Raw genomic sequence first — 19,588 nt, 5'->3', positions numbered from 1 at the left:
TGTTTGCACAACAATCATTTCATGGTTCTCATTAAGAGTTTTTACTGGATTTTGATATTTAACCACCTGCTGTGGTGGGATTTGAACCCAGACCCCCAGAAAAGTACTCTGGTTTACTAATCCAACAACAATACCACTACACCATCCCCTCACGTTACAGCAACAAATTCACCTTGAGGAGAGGCCCTTCAGCTTACTTGTGGAAAGAGGTTCAAGCAGTCATCTGACCTCACAGCACACCAGCCAGATCACACTCGGAGGTTGTTCACCTGCTCCGTTTGTGGGAAGGGATTCATTCATTCACCTGGCTTTGGTCGCAACAGTGAATTCACACTGAGGAGAAACCATTTAAGCTGCACTTAACGGAAAGAGATTCAGACGTTCTTCCACCCTCACTGCACACCAGTGCACACACAATGGGGAGAGGCTGTTCACCTGCTCCGTGTGTTGGAAGGAATTCATTCAGCCATCCCACCTGCAGTCACATCAGCAGATTCACAAGTCACTACAGGGGTTGGATTCTGCTGTTATTGCTTCTTTTAAAACACATCCAGGACTGACAGTCTGGTAATATTTCATTTGTTTCTGCTGATGTTTACGACCTCTATACCTGGAGTTCATTATTCTGGGCTGCAGTGTCCCTTTTTAAAAGCACCATCTGTGATCTTTCCCTTAATTCAAGGACCCTCAACAGGCACTCAATTACGATAAAATTATGAACTTTTACTTCAATCCTAAATTAATATTTGGTATGAACACTACAATTCAGCGTCTGAGAAGTGCTGATTAATCCTTGCTGACAATCCTTATTGACTTGCACATTACACGCAGTGGCTCCACCATTATGGAATTATATTATCAAGGAACATGAAACAAAACAGTAAAATATTTTACGGGCACATCAATAAAAGAGGAAGTCTGTGATGTGAATTGGACCTTTAAGGGATACAAAGGACAATACCACAGGTAATGATAGAGAGATGGCAGAAATCATTGTTTTGCCTTATTGTTTCCCAGGGAGAAAGAACAGAGAAACATAACATTAAATGATGAGGTGAGTAATGAGGTAAGTGCATTTAAAGTCAGGAAAGGATATGTTGAATAAACTAATTAAACTCAAGGGGATGAAGTGGTCTGGATGGATTGCATGCAAATATTTTAAAATAATATAGGGAAGAGACAGCACAGGCAGTACTGCTCATAATTCATTCACAGAAGGTGTAGTGCCAGAGGACTGGTTGGTAGTCAATGTAATTCCTATATTTAAAAAGGGACACAGAATATGCCCAGGGAAATATGGACCAGCCAGCTTAACATCAATAGTAGGAAAAATATTAGAATCCCTACTAAAGGAGAGAATAGAAGAACCTTTAAAAATGAGAAATATAACAAAGAATAGTCAGAATGGATTTCAAAAGGGAAAATGTTGCTTGACCAACCTTTTTGAATGTTTTGAGGAGGTAACAGTGAGACTAGACAACAGTCACACAGTTGACGTTGTCACGAAAGTATAATAATTCTCATAATATTATTGTGATTTGTTGTAAAAGTAGGTTAATAGTAGGGGTTGGATAGTTTCTCTGTGCGTGTGTGTGGGGAGGGGGGATTTAATTGAACTGGAGACAGCTGTTTGGAGATTTTGACTCATCAAAAGAAGCTAGGTTTGAAATGCTAAGTACATAAATTTGGCTGAAGTTTTAGAATATGAGGTGAGGGGAATTTGCATTTTTTGATAAATCAAGGTAGTTTGAATTTCAAAGAGATGGTAGGATGTTACACCTAGCCAGAGAAGCTAGGCCAAACAGTGTGTTTATTTTTCCCAAAGGTTACTGATAATATTAGCACCATGAAAATATTTATATTATGGGAAAGGTAAAGTTCCAAAGACACATGGGAATGATAGGATTTACATTCGAAGGGAGAAACATGCATAAAGGAGAATGAGGTTATGTGCCAGGAAGATATAATAATGTTATTGGAATTTATTGTAAAATAGCGATATCTGTGTCTATGGGCAGAATTTTCCTGTTGGCGTGCGGGATCGGGTCCCGCACGCAATGCATAAAATGACGCACGGTGATATCGGGCAAGCGTCCCGATGTTACCGCGCGCCATCGCAATATTTCAGTGGACGGGCGCGCGATGATCTCCGATGCGTGCCTGCCATTAATTAAAGGGTCACGTAAGGCCCTTGAGGCACCAATTGATGGTGATTTTTCAGTGCTCGTGCGATCTTTGGGTCATCGCACGGGCACAACGGGCAGGGGGGTAGGACGCATTTGTATAAACCTCACCCATGGGTGGGAGAAGAGGGGTCAGTGGGGTCGCAAATGTGCTCAGTCAGATATTTATTTTTGGAAGTTGCTGATGCTTGCCTGTGTGAGCTGGAATACGTCAAAACTCGTACCAGCTGCTTGGACAGGACTCACAACCTTCAGGTCAGCACACTGCAGTGAAGATCCTTTTTGGGGCCTGCAGGTTTCAGGAAGCCTTCCCTTAGCCTGGGAATGGGAGCTGAACTCTCCACTGGAGGCACCTCCTCTGAGGACGAAGGGAGGGCTAGAAGTGGGAGGAGGCCAGCAGTGCACATCCAGCCTCCAGGGGAGCCACCTTTGCGGGGACAGGTGCAGGCACAAGGGGTGTAGGGCCAAGAGGTAGTCCAAGGCGGAAGGGGCTGCAGAAGCTGCCACTATCCTGCTGCCAGGGTTTACAGGTGGCGAAGCAGCTACCTCAATATGACTGAGGTGCAGTGCCGAAGGAGGCTCAGTCTCTCAAGGGAGACAGTCAACTCTATCTCCACAAACTGTGTAGGTGGGCACCCCATGCCATGGCTCTAAGGGTCACAGCTGCCTTCAACTTCTATGCATCTGGATCCTTCCAGGGCTCGGTGGGTGATCTTTGCGGAGTCTCCCAATCAGCTGTCCACACTTGTGTCAAGCAGGTTACAGGCACTCTATTCAGGCGTGCATTGATGTTCATCCACTACCACTGGGACCAGGCAAGCCAGAGGCATTGCGGCCATTGCTGGCTTCCCCCACATCCAGGGTGCTATAGACTGCACTCATGTGGCCATCAAGGCGCCAGCAGCTGAGCTCGGTGCCTTCATCAACAGGAAGGGCTTCCACTCCATGAACGTGCAGTTAGTGTGTGATCACAGGATGCAGATTCTGTAAGTCTGTGCAAGGTACCCAGGCAGCTCCTATGATGCCTACATCCTCAGACACTCCCAGGTGCCGGGACTCTTCAGTGCTCTGGCTCGGCTGGATGGATGGCTGCTGGGTGACAAGGGCTATCCCCTCAGAAGGTGGCTCATGATGCCTCTCCACCATCCAAGAACAGAAGCTGAGCAGCGGTACAATAGGAGCCATGCCTCCAGAAGGGCTGTGGTGGAGTGAACTATTGGTCTTCTCAATATGTGCTTCCAATGCCTGGACCGTTCAGGGGGCACACTCCAGTACTCCCCCCCAGATCGTGTGTCACTGATAGTGGTTGCATTCTGTGCTCTGCACAATCTTGCGCTGGAAAGGGGCGATACTCTGGATGAAGAAGAAGTAGATGCAGTGTCTGGGGCTGCATCCGAGTGAGTGAGTCCGAGGATGAGCACTCACAGGGAAATGCTGAAGGGGTAGACACTGACCAGGGCATACTGCCGGGAGGAAGGGACACCCGGAAGGCTTTAATCCAACAAACCTTCAGCGAGAACACCACAGATGGACCTCCAACAAAAGCCTGTGCTGCAGGCTCCATACTCGATACCTGAGCGCTACATCTGCCTGGATAGGAACACTAACTAAGGGCCAAGTCAATAAAGCTCAATGTGACACAACCCACTCATAACATCATGGGTAAACATCCACCTGCAGGGGAAAAGAGGCACCCTCAGCCATGGTCACATGTCAAAATTTAATGATATAACGAAATGATCTTAAGGAAACAAAATGACAAAGGTGTTAAACACCACATCAACTAATCATGACCTCATTGTGGGGCAACAGAAAAGCACCAGTGAGAAACCCGTGGCGTGTCTAAGGTGCCTTAAATTTATGCTTTCGGGTGCTATGTCTGGGTGCTGCCCCCCTCACTGGCACTGGCATCTGAGCCAGCCTGCTGACTCTGCTGTCCTGTTGGCCTCGATGACATTGGCAGATGTTCTCTGGCCCGTGGAGCCTGTGCTGGGCCCGCCTGGGAGGGAGTAGCCAGTTCCACAGCTGGCATCTCCCCAGTCGCCGCAGCCTAATTGGATGCCACAGTCACGGGCAGAGGGGCAGAGGAGCTGTTGCCCACATCCACAGCGCCCTGAGAGAAACCCACAGAGACGACAGGCAGCTGCTGTGCCGACATGAGATCCCTTCGGACCCCTGCCCGGTTCACCGTAGATGGATGGGCACCGAGCCGGGAAACTTGGTGCTCAGACCATCTCCCACACTGGCACTGACCAGCTGAGGTCAATGCCGATGTGAGGGCTTGCTGGTCTGCTCGCACCCTAGGGAGCCCTGATTGGTCCCCTGGAGGAGCCTCTCCATGAGGGTCGCCACTCTGTCCATGGAGGAAGCATGGCACTCGGCCATGAGGCTCATTGCATCAGCGATGGTCCGCATAGACTCCTCCACCACGGAGCCCAAGCCAAGCTTAGCCTCATGTATCTCCGCCAGATCTTCCCTCACATCCTGCCAGACTTCCAGCATTTGCTGCCTCATGGACAACTCCAAAGGCACCAACTGAGCATGTGCCTGGTTCCCAGCAGTCCTCTGACTGCTGGCGCCATGGGCACTTCCTGTGTCTGCCAGCTCCTCCAGGGCCCTCACCGCTGTGCCCCGGGACACTAGCCAATGATCTAATTCCCACTGAGGTGCTAGTATCTGCGCTGGAGCCTGCCTGGCAGAGATGGTGTGACGCTGGTGGGTCAGAGACTTCAGGACCCTCAGGTGTGAGAGGGAGCCCCTGTGCCTCCTCCTCCTGGCCCTGCTCTGCTTTTGCTGAAAGGAAGAACAAGGACATTTGATTAGTTAATGGGGAGACAATGTCAATGTGCATCCCTGTATCCTGGATCATCATGCGCTCATCCTTCCATAAGCAATGGTCAGGCCATGTTGCAAACTTCAATCACTGAACATTCAGCACTGTCATGGCTGCTGGGACACTAATGGTGACCTCAGTGCTGGGCTAACATACCTGCCCATGGCACCCCTGCTTTACTGACACCGGTGGATCTGGGCGCATAGTGCCTCTCCAGATCGAGGGCCTCCTGCTTGAACCTGGAAATGATGGCCAACTGGGCTGGCCCTCTGCCAGTCCTCTGCTGCTCAGCCGCATTATGAGCATTCTTCTCCTGAAAAGGAGAAAAGAGCCATTGATTAGTGCAACTTGCACCTGGAATCTCTTCGCTGCCATCCCACCCCAACCAGAGTGGGGCATTGCAGGGCTCCAATGCCTCCTCAGCCCACAGCTGCTGCACACTCACACAAAGGTGCCAAACCCCCACCTTGGCCAAATGCGTCACATTTGGTACCACCCTTTGGGGGGACTGGAGGTGAGTGAACAGCAAGGTTCTGTAGAGCTCGCCAGGATCACCTTTTGCTTTGCAGGCTTCAGGGGCGCCGAGGGGCCGGGGTGAGGTGCTGTCCTGCCACGGAGGCAGCTGTGTTTGGTGGGAGGAGGGGGTCAGGGGGCACTGCTGCCCAGCCTCGGACACGACTGTCGTTAGGGTGGTGTCCGGGGGCAACTGCTGCCCAGCCTCGGACACGACTGTTGTCAGGGTGGTGTCCGGGGGCAACCGCTGCCCTTGCGTTGGACCATGCACATGAAATCAAGGTGGGGGGCAGGGTAGCTGAGGGAAGTGGCCATGTATAAACTGACCATTCCTCTGTAATTGACACAGTTGAGGTGCAGTCACAGTGATATAACTGGGGTTGGGCTCCTAGACTACCCGTCCATGCAAGCAACGTGGGGGCAAAAAATTGCCACCAAGCGCTCCTGCCCTCTCTCCCTCCCCTGGGACAGACTGCGAGTCTGCGACCACTTTACTGGACCACAGAGCAGTTGGACTGCACAAGTTGTACAATCTCCTCGCCAAAGCTGCCCATGTAACAGTCACTGCTGGAGGCGCTCACAGCCCCTTGCAAGATCCCGGCTAAGATCTGTCTCCCCCCCATGTCACAGGCTGACAGGGCAGCCATGCAACACTCTCATCTGTGGCCATCTGAGGGGTGGCCAGCATTCTCCAGGAAGCATTGAGGGGCGGTCACATAGGGACAAGAAAGCTGCTTAGTACAATCATGCTAACCACCTCTCCCTCTTTCATGCTGCAGGAGGACCACATCAGGAGCATGGAGCCTGGTGACCTTGCTGTATGCCTGATGGCCTACAGACAGCGGAGAAGATGGAGGAGAGAGTGACTGAGGTGCCGGGCCTTGCAGCAACCTCAGGAAGAAGGGGCAGCTGGGGCTCCCGCACATGGTGCCCAGGAGCGACAGCGAGCCGTGGGTGGTCAGCGCCTAGTGACACCCAGGGCCTATAGATGCCACCTGTCATTCCTGAAGATGATCGAGAACCAATGTCGCTGACGACTGCGCATGTCTATGGACCCGGTCGCTCACATCTGCCCCTTACTGCAGGACTTGGCGCCAAAGGGACGTGGAGGGCATCCACTGCCAGTGGCTGTGAAAGTGACTGTGGTGCTCAATTTCTATGCCAGTGGCTCCCTCCAGGGCTCCACAGGTGACCTCTATGGGACACCACAAGCAGCCACCCACAAATATCCATGAAGTCACCGATGCCATTTTTTTCAAGGGCACACAACTTTTTGCATTTTGCCTCGGACTGTGACAGCCAAGATGCAAGAGCCACTGGATTCTTCCAGATCTTGGGATTCCTACAGGTACAGGGTGTGATTGACTTCACCCATGTGGTGCTCAGGTCTCCATTGCTGAGTGCACACAGTCGACTTCATCAACTGCAAGGGATTCCACTCACTGAATGTGCAGCTGGAATGCGAGAACCAGAAACACGACCTGCAGGTGTGCGCATGGTTTCCAGGGAGTGTGCACAACGCTTATATCCTCGGTCAGTCATAGATCCCTGGAGTCTTCCAGGGCCCACAGGAGCTGCAGGGTTGGCTCCTTGGGGAAAAGGGCTATCTGCAGAGGCCGTGGCTGATGACCCCCAAGCGGCGGCCTCAGACTGCAGCAAAGTGGCGCTATAATGAGGCTGATGCTGCAGCTCGCAACTTGGTGGAGCAGACCACCGGGATGCTGAAGATGAGGTTCTGGTGTCTGGGCCGGTCTGATGGAGCCCTGCAATACAGTCCGCAGAGGGTGTCACGCATCGTTGTCATCTGCTGCGCCTTTTCCAACCTGGCGCTGCAACGGGGAGCGGAGCTGACCGAGGAGGAGATGGAGGAGCTGCATGTCTCCTCTGATGAGGACATCAGTGGGGATGAGGCTGAGGCGGTCCTTGGAGGTGACGTTGACGGGGATGAGACCCTCACACTGGCTAGATGAGGCAGGCGCACTCGGGAATCTCTCTTAGCTGCTAGATTTGTGGAGGGTGATGACGGCATGCAGTGAGGTGACCCCATAGATCCTCACATCGCAGTTGTGAATGTTTGACTCCATTCTGGCTTATGGTAGCGCCAATACACTCTGTGAGAATGCTACTGTCATGGAGATGCAGTGGAGGCCCTAACAGTTGCTCTGATCACAGGAGGATGATGATGACATGCAGTGAGGACACTCCATAGATCTTCACAAAGCCTCTGAGAATGTCTGACTCCTGTCTGGCCGAGGGCAGCTCACTTGCGCTCCGAGATCAGGGTGATACCACAGAGACGCAGCCATGATACCTTCGAAGTTCTGATGCTTTGCCCACCTTCAGTACCTGGGCCTTTCAGGAGCTGGAGCACAGCATCAGTGGTCACAGATGCTGAAGAGATACAGGATAGCCCCTCCTTAAAAGTGCTGAGGGGCTATTCTTCAGAGAGAATGAGAGAACCCTGTGGCGCCTGCCCACTACATTCTGGCAGCAATGGCCGGCAATGCTGAGGTGCAGGCATCAGTAATGTGTCCAGGGAGTGTGAGGCTGGACCATCACTTTGGTTTGAAGGCTGCACAGAGCACAGGGAAGAGGCCCTGGACTGGGACACCTGCCTGTTATCTTGTGCAGAAAGGTTTCACATCTGAGTGACAAGAACACTGCTCATCAGAACAAGGAGCCATAGGTGGGGAGATGTTCTTGGGAGTTTATTGACAATAGTGAACAGTATGTACAAGGCTGTGCAACTAATTCTCCTTAACTTTCCTAACCCTGCTGCTGCATCTTGTTGCTCCACAGACATCCACAACAGAGGTGGAGGCGGCCTGCTGACTGTGACTCCCTGTATGGGATGACTTTGGTGGGTGTCCTCTGGAGGGCTGAGACTTGGAGGGCCGGCCTGCTTTCGGGGTCCTGCTGTGTGGCAGTGGCACCCTCCTTGGCTTGTGCAGTTGGAGCCGCTGAAGTCACAGGAAGAGGGGGTTTGGATTGGCCGGACGCCCCCGGAGTCACCTGGATGGATGGAGTGTGTACCTTCTGACCCTCCTCCCGATGGGTGGATGGGGCCCCAGGCTGACTCCTTGAGGAGCAGGGGTAGCTGGAGTGAGATTGAGCTGCCTGGCACCCCTCTCGCATACACACTGTTGGAGGCTAACTATGGCATCAGTGATGGAGTTGAGCCTGGACCAAGGTCTCCATGACAGCTGCCACCCTACCAGTGTTGACCTCGGCGCGTCGGCATGCTGGCACTATCACCTCAGCCTGAAGGTGGACGGACTCCTCCATTCTGCCTTGCAATCTGAGGAGTGCAGCGGACATCCCTTCCTGATATCCCCGAGCTTGCCTTTGCAGCTCCAGCAACAGTGACATGACTGAGTCCAGAGGCTCGTCATCTGACTCAGACTCAGCAAATTTCTGGCCTCCAGCAGTCCTCCGAGTGCCAGGGACCTGGGAAGCCCCTGCCACTGCCTGCTGTGGATCAGACAGTGCAATGCGCTCACCAGATTGTGCTCCCGAGGCTACTCTAAAGCTGGGTCCCACCGAGGTGTGTGTGTCTGCGCTGGTAGAGGGTGTGGGTGAGCGCTGTGACGGAATCTCAGGGAGGGTGCCTCCAAATTCCTCTTCAGAGGTTTCTTTGGGATTTGATTGGAGGCCCTGAGTCTTGGATTCTGTCGGCTGTTTGGCAGATGTGCCTGCAAAAATAAGGAGAGATAATTGGTGCATGGCAGTGGCCTGTGAAACAGGAGACAGCACTCAGGGCATGGCTGTCTGATGGATGTTGCACTGCTGGATCCTCACTTGATAGAGCAGCGCCGACCTTACCGTCAGCACAGGACCGGTTCAGATTGTGGCCAGCCAGCTGGATGGCTCTGTTTTCAAAATCCACAAGGACCTTGATCTCAGGTATTCTGTCACCGGTCTGCGACCTCTCCCTCTCTTGTGTGCCAGCTTGTCCTGCATGGATAGAGATGGAGAAAGAATAAGCAAGATGCCTGCCAGGCCAGATGATAAGTAAAAAACAAAAAACTGCGGATACTGGAAATCCAAAACAAAAACAGAATTACCTGGAAAAACTCAGCAGGTCTGGCAGCATCGGCGGAAAAGAAAAGAGTTGACGTTTCGAGTCCTCATGACCCTTCGACAGAACTACGCGAATCCCAGGAAGGGGTGAAATATAAGCTGGTTTAAGGTGGTGGGGGGGGGTGGGGTTGGGTGGGGAGAGAGAAGTGGAGGGGGGTGGTGTGGTTGTAGGCACAAGCAGTGATAGAAGCAGATCATCAAAAGATGTCACAGACAGCAGAACAAAAGAACACATGTGTGTCGAAGTTGGTGATATTATCTAAACGAATGTGCTAATTAAGAATGGATGGTAGGGCACTCAAGGTATAGCTCTAGTGGGGGTGGGGAGAGCATAAAAGATTTAAAAAGAATTTTAAAATAATGGAAATAGGTGGGAAAAAGAAAAATCTATATAATTTATTGGAAAAAAAACAAAAGGAAGGGGGAAGAAACAGAAAGGGGGTGGAGATGGAGGAGGGAGGTCAAGACCTAAAGTTGTTGAATTCAATATTCAGTCCAGAAGGCTGTAAAGTGCCTAGTCGGAAGATGAAGTGTTGTTCCTCCAGTTTGCGTTGGGCTTCACTGGAAAAATGCAGCAAGCCAAGGACAGACATGTGGGCAAGAGAGCAGGGTGGAGTGTTAAAATGGCAAGCAACAGGGAGGTCTGGGTCATTCTTGCGGATAAGTAAGCCTGGCATGTGTGGGTGGTGACTGGCCCCATGAACCGGATGAGGACAATGACGGTGGGTGTGAGAGAGTGACTGGTGATGTCCTTTGCACTGGCATCGAGTGAGGGCCATGCGGGTGTGTGCTGGATTTGTGATTGTGTGAGTTGAGAGCGACGAGAAGAGTGACTTTCCCTGGTGGAACAGAGGAGATCATTCATCCTCTTGCGGCACCTGATGGCTGTATTCTTCTGAAGGGCATTGGCGGCTCCCAAGCTGGATTGGTCAAGTTGATGCCCATCCTGCAGCCAGAGCCGGGGTACAGGACATCCTGGTGGGCCTCCATGGCATCCAGCAGTCGCTCGAGAGAGACCCATTGTTGAAGCAGGGAGCTGTAGTCTTTTTCACTTTGCTGGCCACGTCTTCTGTGCAGCAGTGGTGAGCTGGATGCAACGAGTGCCGTGCTTGTGGCTAGACTTTAAACATACTGCCCGGCCTGATGCGGCGCTAGGGTGATGGAAGGCAGGCAAAAGAAGAGCCCGCCCGCCACGGAAATGGCGTGTTTCCCGGGAGTGCATAAATAACGAGGCGGCTTTGGGATGATACGGCGTGAAACGCTGCCATTGTGGCCGGAAGGTAACACGTCATTTTACCCACCCACTGCTGGACTTAGTACAAATCTGGGAAAATTCCAGCCCATGGGCAGGATTTTCCACACCCGCCCACTGCTGCCATCTTCTGCTCCTGCCTCAAGTCAATGGACTACTGGCTGGGGCGCCGCCTCGCCCACGGCAGGTCCTGCCCACGATGGGGCTGGAAAATCCCGGCCCGTGTTTCTTTGGCCTGGACATTTTAAAATCCGTGTGTCTTACTGTTGCCTTAACGGAGATGTAACTGGGAGTCAGATTAATTATGGGATTAAGAAGTTATTATAGTAGTAATTTGTAGACATATGTATGTGCTTAAAGGCATTTCTCTTATTAATAAATGTTTAATCTAAGTTTTGTAAAATCCTATCAGGCTCGGTGGGCTTATTACTGCTGAATTCAAAGCCTGCATTGCAAAATGTACAAATTGAAAAACAGTTGTGGCAGTTGTCTCAAGTTTCCCTCTGGGATTTGAACAACTCAGCATTTACCATAGGCTGTGCCGTAACATTATGTGTCAGGGAAGGCATTGTAAGATCTACCACAAGTGTGAAAAGCCTCCAATATTTTTGCATGAAGACTGCCGGCTACAGAAACTGAAGGTGGGAAAAGCCATTCTGAGTTCTACTGTCTGGGGTATTGTGTTAACTCGCTGGCACCTGTTTAAGGTCTGTTTCTTTTTGACCATTGCCTTAACAGGGAGGTGTAACTAGAAGCCAGATTATTTGGGGGTTTCAGGAGTTATTATAGTAGTAATTTGTAGACTTATGTATGTGCTTGAAATCATTTCTTTTGTTAATAAATGCGTAAAGTTTTCTAAAAAAAAAATCTCTCAAGTCTTAGTGGACCGATTACTGGATTCAGGGCACTCATCTCGAAATAAATTCAAATTGCAAAACTTGTGATAGCGGGATCAAGTTTCCTCATGGGTTCAATCCACCTGGCGCACACCATCTGCCGTGTCACAACAATGTCATTTAGTTAGATTTTCAAAAGATCTTCGATAAGGCGACCCAAAATAGACGAATGAATAAAGTCAGACACCAAATTGGGGAGATAGTCAGTGCTGAGAAGGACTGCAGAAAGTTACAGGAGGACATTCATAAACTTGCAGAATGCACAAATAACCAATGGAGAGGATGCAGGGAGGAGCATAACTAGAGGCCATCAATATGAGATAGTCACCAAGGAATCCAATAGGGAATTCAGAAGAAACTTCTTTACTCAAAAGTGCGAATAATGAGGAACTCGTTGAAGTGAATAGCACCGATGCATTTATGGAGAGGCTTGACAAATTTATGAGGGAGACTGGAATATTGGGTTACAGTGGCAGATTTAGAAGGGAAAAGATGGGAGGAGGCTCGAGTGGATCATAATCACTATCAAGAATTGGCGGTGCCAAATAGCCAGACTCTGTGCTGTATATCCTATGCAATATCTATGTAAGGCTTCAACTCATCATCCAACCTAGAGAGTCAGGAAGACACCCACAACAGGGAGAAACTATGGGGACTGTGGGAAAGGATTCAGTTCTCCATCCCAGCTAGGGACCCATTGGTGTAGTCACACTTGGGAGAGGGCATTCACCTGCACTGTGTTTTTTTTTATTACTCATTTTTTGCCAGGGTGTCTCAGGCAAGGCCAGCATTTATTGCCCATCCCTAACTGCCCCCTTGAGAAGGTGGTGGTGAGCTGCCTTCTTGAACCACTGCAGTCCACGTGATGTAGGTACATCCACAGTGCTGTTAGGGATTTTTTAGTGGTTTGGTACAACTGAACGGCTTGCTAGGCCATTTCAGAGGGCATTTAAGGGTCAACTGCCAATCAGGAGTTACATGTAGGCCAGACCAGGTGAGGACGGCAGATTTTGTTCTCTAAAGGGCATTAGTGAACCAGATGTGTTTTTACCACCAGCATTTCATGGTCATCATGGTGGAATTTGAACCCAGGTCCCCAGAGAATTACCCTGGGTCTCTGGATTACCAGTTTAGTGACAATACCACTATACCACTGTCTCCCCAGAATCAAATGATCATCCAGCTTCCAGAAACACCAGCACATTTACAGCAAGGAGAAACCATAAAACTTTGCTCATGGGAAGAGATGGGAAGAGATTCACTCAGTTATTCAGCCTCTGGATACATCCACGACTTCACTCCAGGACAATGTCATTCATCTGCTCCATATGTGGGAAGGGGTGCACTTGTGCATCTAGCCTGACTGAACATCAAGTTGTTCACTCTGACAAGAGACCTTTGAAATATTGTCACGGTGTGAAGAGTTTTAAAAGTAGCAAAGATGCTACTGCATTCACACTGGAGAGAAACCATTGACCCGCACTGGGTGTGGGAAGGGATTCACTCAGTCATTCAACCTGCTGACACCCCAGTGAGCTCACATCTGACTGGATTGGTTGGATTCTGTTGTTGTCCTGGCCACTGCCTGAACCTGAACCAAACTGTTCATCACCTCAGTGTCGGGTTCACCTTGAGCTGATTTTCTGACCCATATCTGCTCCATCACCAAGATATCACCTCTGTGATATCTCCCATCTCTTCTCCTGCTTCAGCCAATTTGCTGCTGAAACTCTCATTCCTGCCTTTTCTCCCGCTAGACCCTAGTATTCCAAAGATTTCCTCACCTTCTTCTCATATTACGCCCGTTGTACATCCTGAACACTGGTGCCCGTATTCTAGTTCACAGTGAGTCCCATTCATCCATTATCCCTTTCTCACTGATCTACATTGGTTCCCGGTCTGGCAATGCACTGAATATGCAATTCTCAGATTGATTTTCAAATCCCTCCCTGGTCTCACCCCGCCCTATCCCTGTAAACACCTCCATCCCTCCGAGATCTTTCTGCTCCTCCAATTCCGGACTCTTACACATCCCTGATTTCCATCACTCAGCCAATGCCAGACGTGCATTGAGCTTCCTGGGTGTTAAGTTCTGGATTCTCTCCCTCACCATCTCCACCTTTTTAAGTTTCTCTCCTCTCCTTTAAGAGGCTCCTTAAAATCTACCTCTTTGACCCAGTGTTTTGTCACCGGTCCAAATATCTCCTTTTGTGTCTTGGTGTTGAGGTTAGCTTGATAATGCTCCTGTGAAGCACCTTGGGTTGTTTGACTGTGTTAAAGGTGCTACATAAACACAAGTTGTTATCGCTGCTATTAATCACATTCAGGACTGAACCATGTGCATTCTGACAATTGGAGTTTGTTGCTGCTGATGCCAATAATCTCCGTACACTGGGCTGGAGTTTAAAATTCTGAATATAATGTCAGAAATCAGATTTGTTTCGCACATGCTGTGATGAATTTTTGATTTCTCTTCGATAAGAGACTAATTGATGTCCTGTTACTGATTTGTTGTTGTCATTTTCTCCTTTCTTACTCCAAATTATTTCAGTTCTCAAACGTTCAGTTACAAGTCCCAGCTCCCCAAGCCGGACACTGAATTTGAGTTCTGAAGAAGAGTCATCTGGACTCGAAACGTTGACTCTGTTTTTCTCTCCACAGATGCTGTCAGACCTGCTGAGTTTTTCCAGCAATTTTTGTTTTTGTTTCAGATTTCCAGCATCCGCAATATTTTACTTTTAACTGAGTTTCCTTTCTCACTACAGTGTTTATTCCCTCTAATAATCCCTGCTGTCTGTCCTGAATGTTGTAAATGATGAAGATGAGCAACATCTGCAGAACCTGGAGCTCTTGTACCCAGCATACCTATCGGTGAAGATTGACCCTTAACCACACCGCAGGCGACCAGTGCGCACGCGCAGAGCATTGCACGGTTTGGAGTATCGCACAGTTTAGGGCATGCGCAGTACCGCGCGTTCAGTCGCACATGCGCATTAAAACACACTGGAGCATGCGCAGTGCGGGGTGCTGACGATGCGGAGCTGCTTGTTTGTTGATCTCTGCAGCCGGTAAGTTTATTGGGTGCCGCAAAGGGAGCGACGGATGCAATGAGCGGGTGTGAAGCTTCATAAGAACCCAGTGTAGGCCCGAAACCCCGAATATGGAGCCACTGGTCCCGCGTTTTTTCCCTCCCGGGGCCTCAACTGTGGGTCTTCTCCCGATCAGACCCCGGTTAACGGCCGCCATCTTTATGTGAGGCAGTGTGCTTCGGAGCGCATGCGCGAACATCCTGGCCTCCCTGAAAAGCCAATGACGGGGCGGCTGCCTCGGCCCCGCCCCTCGCTCACTCCGATTGGTTGGAGGACCAGCTGCCCGTCTCACTCCTCCAGACCCGCCCCCTTGTCGATGGATGAAATAAATAAGAGGTTACACTTTGGGTTCAAATCAGTGAGGGCTCTGATCTCTGGAAAGGAAGGAAAGCCTAGGAGGTGGGCGGGGAGGTCGCAAACTCCCAATAATAAGCTGAAGCTACTCGGGCTTTTTGCTTAACCTCTTAGGGAATCAACAGAGAGTGGGCGGGGCTTCAGGGTCCCTGTGACCAGGAGAGAAAATGATTGATTCTTTGGTAGCTGCAGGGTTTCTTTATAGAGGCTGCAAAACTGCTCGAGGCCGGGGGGGGGGGGGAACGACAATAAATCAGATAGATATAAAAGCAAAATACTAGAAATCTAAAACAAAAATAGAAAGTGCTGGAAAAACTCATCAGGCCTAAGAGCATCTGTGGAGAGGAAGACAGAGTTAATGTTTCGACTCCATATGATTTATGCTCTGAAGAAGAGTCATACGGACTAGAAACATTAATTCTGCCTTTCGCAAATAAGATAGTTTGGTTTGAAATCAGTCAGCTGTTGTAAAACAGAGGGCCAGGGTTACCATCAGAAACAACAATTTCTGTTTATGTAAGCGCCTTAAGCATCATTAGTCATCCCAGTGAATGTCACAGGAAATTTTTAAAACAAAATGTGATACCCACACACACAAGGAGATATTAGGGCGGATAACCAAAAGCTTGCACAAAGTGGTAGGTTTTAAAGTTTGTCTTAAAAGAGGAAAGTGAGGTAGAGAGAAAGTGAGGCATTGAGATCGAATCCCTGAGCTTGGGGATGAGGGAACTGAAGCCACGGTCACCAGTGGTGGAGCAATTATAACTGGGAATGTACAAGAGTCCAGAACTAGAGCAACACAGATATCTCGGGATTGGAAAAGATTGCAGAGATGTGAGGGACGAGACCAGGGAGGGATTTGGAAACATGGATGGGGATTTTGAAATCAAAATGGTGCTTGACCAGGAACCAATGCACATCAGGGAGCACCAGGGTGATAGGGGAATGGGATTTGCTGCGATTTAAGATGTGGACATCAGTCTTTGGGATGGCTTCAAGCTTACGGAGGGTAGATTGTGGGGGATAACATTGTTATCTCTAGTTGTATGAATTTGTTAAAAATACACAAAGAATTATCCAACACTTTATTTGGATTTCAGCACAGGGAGGAGGGAGAGTGTGTGGGATGGCGATTTTCAGATTTGGGGGAACAAAAGGAAAAATGTCCCATAGAAATTAGAAATGTCTGTTCTGAATTTCTATCCTGTAGTTACAGTGATGACTTTTGTAAACTCCTTTTGCAGGGTATTAGAAGAGGTGGATTTGCAGGTGGGTAACTCAAACCAATCACATCAAGATCTGACAGTCACTCAATTTATCAGGACCTGAATATCATCGGCCTTTGAATGTGGAAGGAGAAATGTTTATCTGTTCTGTCTGTGGGAAAAGATTTCAAACATCAGTGTGACTGGAAAATTGCTGAGAAACACACACACCCAAGTGAAAGTGTTCCAATGCACTGACTGTGGAAAGAGTTTTAACCAGTTACACAGCTTGAAAAAGCATCTCACCATTCACAGTGGGGAGAAACTGTACCCGTGTCCAGTGTGTGGATGAGACTTAAACTGATCATCAAACTTGGAGAGAGAAAAGGACACCTGCACCATGGAGAAGCCGTGGAAATGTGAGGACTGTGGGAAAGGATTTAATTACCCATCCCAGCTGGAAAGCCATCGATGCAGTCACACCAGGGAGAAGCCGTTCACCTGCTCTGAGTGTGGCAAGGGATTCACAGTGTTATATAACCTCCAGAGACACCTGCTGACTCACACTGGGGAGAAGCCATTCAGCTGCATTTCCTGTGGAAAGAACTTCAGGCAGTCATTCAGCCTTATTTCACACCTGCGAGTTCACACTGGGGAGAGGCCGTTCACCTGCTCTGTGTGTGGGAAGGGATTCACTCAGTCATCCAACCTGCAGACACACCAGCGAGTTCACACTGGGGAGAGGCCATTCACCTGTTCTGAGTGCGGGAAGGGATTCACTCAGTTATCCCACCTGCAGACACACCAACGAATTCACACGGGGGAGAGACCATTCACTTGCTGTGAGTGTGGGAAGGGATTCATTCAGTCATCTGACCTGCTGACACACCAGCGAGTTCACAAGGGGGAGAGACCGTTCACTTGCTCCGAGTGTGGGAAGGGTTTCACACAGTCATCTAAGCTGCTGATACACCAGAGGATACATACTGGAGAGAGGCCATTCACCTGCCCTGTATGCGGGAAGGGATTCACTGGGTCCTCTGACCTGTTAAAGCACCAGCAAATTCACACTGAGGAGAGGCCGTTCAGTTGTAACTTCTGTGGAAAGAGATTCAGGTCTTCATCCCACCTCAATGTACACCAACGAGTGCACACTGGAGAGAGACTGTTCACCTGCTCTGAGTGTGGGAAGAAATTCACTGAGTTATCTCACTTCACTGCGCACCAGCGAGTTCACACTGGGGAGAGGCCGTTCACCTGCTCCAAGTGTGGGAAGGGATTCACTCAGTCATCCAACCTGCTGAGACACCAGCGAGTTCACACTGGGGAGAGACCATTCACTTGCCCCGATTGTGGGAAGGGATTCACTCAGTCGTCCAACCTGCTGAAGCACCAGCGGGTTCACACTGGAGAGAGGCCATTCACCTGTCCTGTATGTGGGAAAGGATTCACTGGATCCTCTGATGTGCTAAGTCACCAGCGAATTCACACTGAGGAGAGGCCATTTGGCTGTACTTCCTGTGGAAAGAGATTCAGGTCTTCATCCAACCTGCAGACACACCAGCGACTTCACACTGGAGAGAGGCCGTTCACCTGCTCCGAGTGTGGGAAGGGATTCACTCAGTTACCTCACCTGCTGAGACACCAGCGACTTCACACTGGGGAGAGGCCATTCACCTGCTCCAAGTGTGGGAAGGGATTCACTCAGTCATCCCACCTGCTGGCACACCAGCGAGTTCATAAGTGTCTACAGGGATTGGATTCTGCTGTTATTGCTGCTGTAAATCATATCCAGGACTGAACCATGTTCATTCTGACAGTTGGGGTTTGTTTCTGCTGATGTTAATAATCCCTGTAACTGGGCTGAAGTTTAATATTCTGGATGTTCTTAGGGCTGCAGTGTTCTTTTAAGAACCACTCTTCTTTTCCATAAGTCAGGAACTCGCATCAGAAATTAGTTTGCAACAAGGTTCTGATCTTTTACTTCAATCCTAAATTGATCTTTGGTACGAACTCTACAAATCAGAGATTTCCCTGATTAACATCTCCAGTTAGAATGTGCTGATTAATCCTTGCGAACAGTTCCTACTGACTTGCTCATTACTCACAGTGACACCTCCATTATCCATCAGAAAGAAGGGGATTGGGAATTGGGGGAGAGTAGAGATGTTACCTCCCCCTATGGTACAGAAATCCCCTCGGCACGGGAATAGAGACAAGTTCATTCCAAGTAACGGACTGTAAGAAATCGCTCTCTGATAACTCTATTAAATCTTCAGAAATTTATGCAATATGATAAAATAACAGCTCACTCTCTCTCCATTAATAAGATAGCTTCCATAGCAGCTTGCTGGCTGACAAACACAGGACAGGCCTGTTATCTCTGCCAAGGACATGTCTCTAGCACAGGCCCTGAAACAAGACATTTCTAACCCTGATACGATTGGATCTCATGACCCATATGTAAACCAGCTGTCTGTGTAAAGGTTAAAACAGGCTCTCGAGAGCACAGAGATATTGACGTGATCCACACTGGCTTCAGCCCAACACCCACGTTCTGGCTCACACCAGTTGACCGTTCAGAGGAGACTGCCACCACCAGCTACAGAGACCAGCACTGGCTCTGTATCATCCATCCATTGTCCTCTGGGACCAGTAAACTGTTCTCACCTGTCACAGGTCATGTGTTTTTCCCACCTATTTAGCTTGGCATCATATTTAAACTTGCTTCTCAGTAAACTACTTTCAAATCGCTTCTGAGGTCGACCTCCTTTTCGGGTAATCTGTGACGCCCAAACCGAAATCTTACAAGTGGCGTTAGGAATGGGATCACAGTGGTCAGGATCATAGGGCAGAATTTTCAGGGTGACATTCGGTGGGGGCGGGGGGGGCGCGGACACCGCAAGTCAGCACGTAAAATGACATCACCGCGCGCCATCGCGATATTTCGTTGGGCGGGCGCACGATGAAGCGTGATGCATGCCCACCATTAATTAAAGGGCTTGTTAGGCCCTTAACTCGGCCATCGACACCGATTTTCAGGCACCCATGTGATCTTCGGCTCGGCGCAACAGGCAGGCGGGTAAGCGACTTTTTAACAAAACTCATCCACGGGTGGGATATGAGGGTTCAGTGGGGTTGTCAATCTGGTCTGTGAAGTATTTATTGCAGGAAGTGTTTTAA

General features: G+C 49.5%; 1 protein-coding gene across 1 annotated transcript; it reads left to right on the top strand.

The window, feature by feature from the left end:
- The first annotated feature begins 16,608 nt into the window (after positions 1-16,608).
- Positions 16,609-19,297, top strand: LOC121270494 (gastrula zinc finger protein XlCGF57.1-like). The gene has a single exon (XM_041175822.1). The coding sequence runs from the start codon at positions 16,806-16,808 to the stop codon at positions 18,204-18,206; it is 1,401 nt and encodes a 466-aa protein (XP_041031756.1). The 5' UTR covers positions 16,609-16,805; the 3' UTR covers positions 18,207-19,297.
- Positions 19,298-19,588: the final 291 nt, after the last annotated feature.

Source organism: Carcharodon carcharias, chromosome 27, assembly GCF_017639515.1.
Source record: "Carcharodon carcharias isolate sCarCar2 chromosome 27, sCarCar2.pri, whole genome shotgun sequence".
Taxonomy (NCBI): domain Eukaryota; kingdom Metazoa; phylum Chordata; class Chondrichthyes; order Lamniformes; family Lamnidae; genus Carcharodon; species Carcharodon carcharias.
The sequence above is the reverse complement of the archived record's forward strand: the minus strand, read 5'-3'. Positions and strand labels throughout refer to the sequence as shown.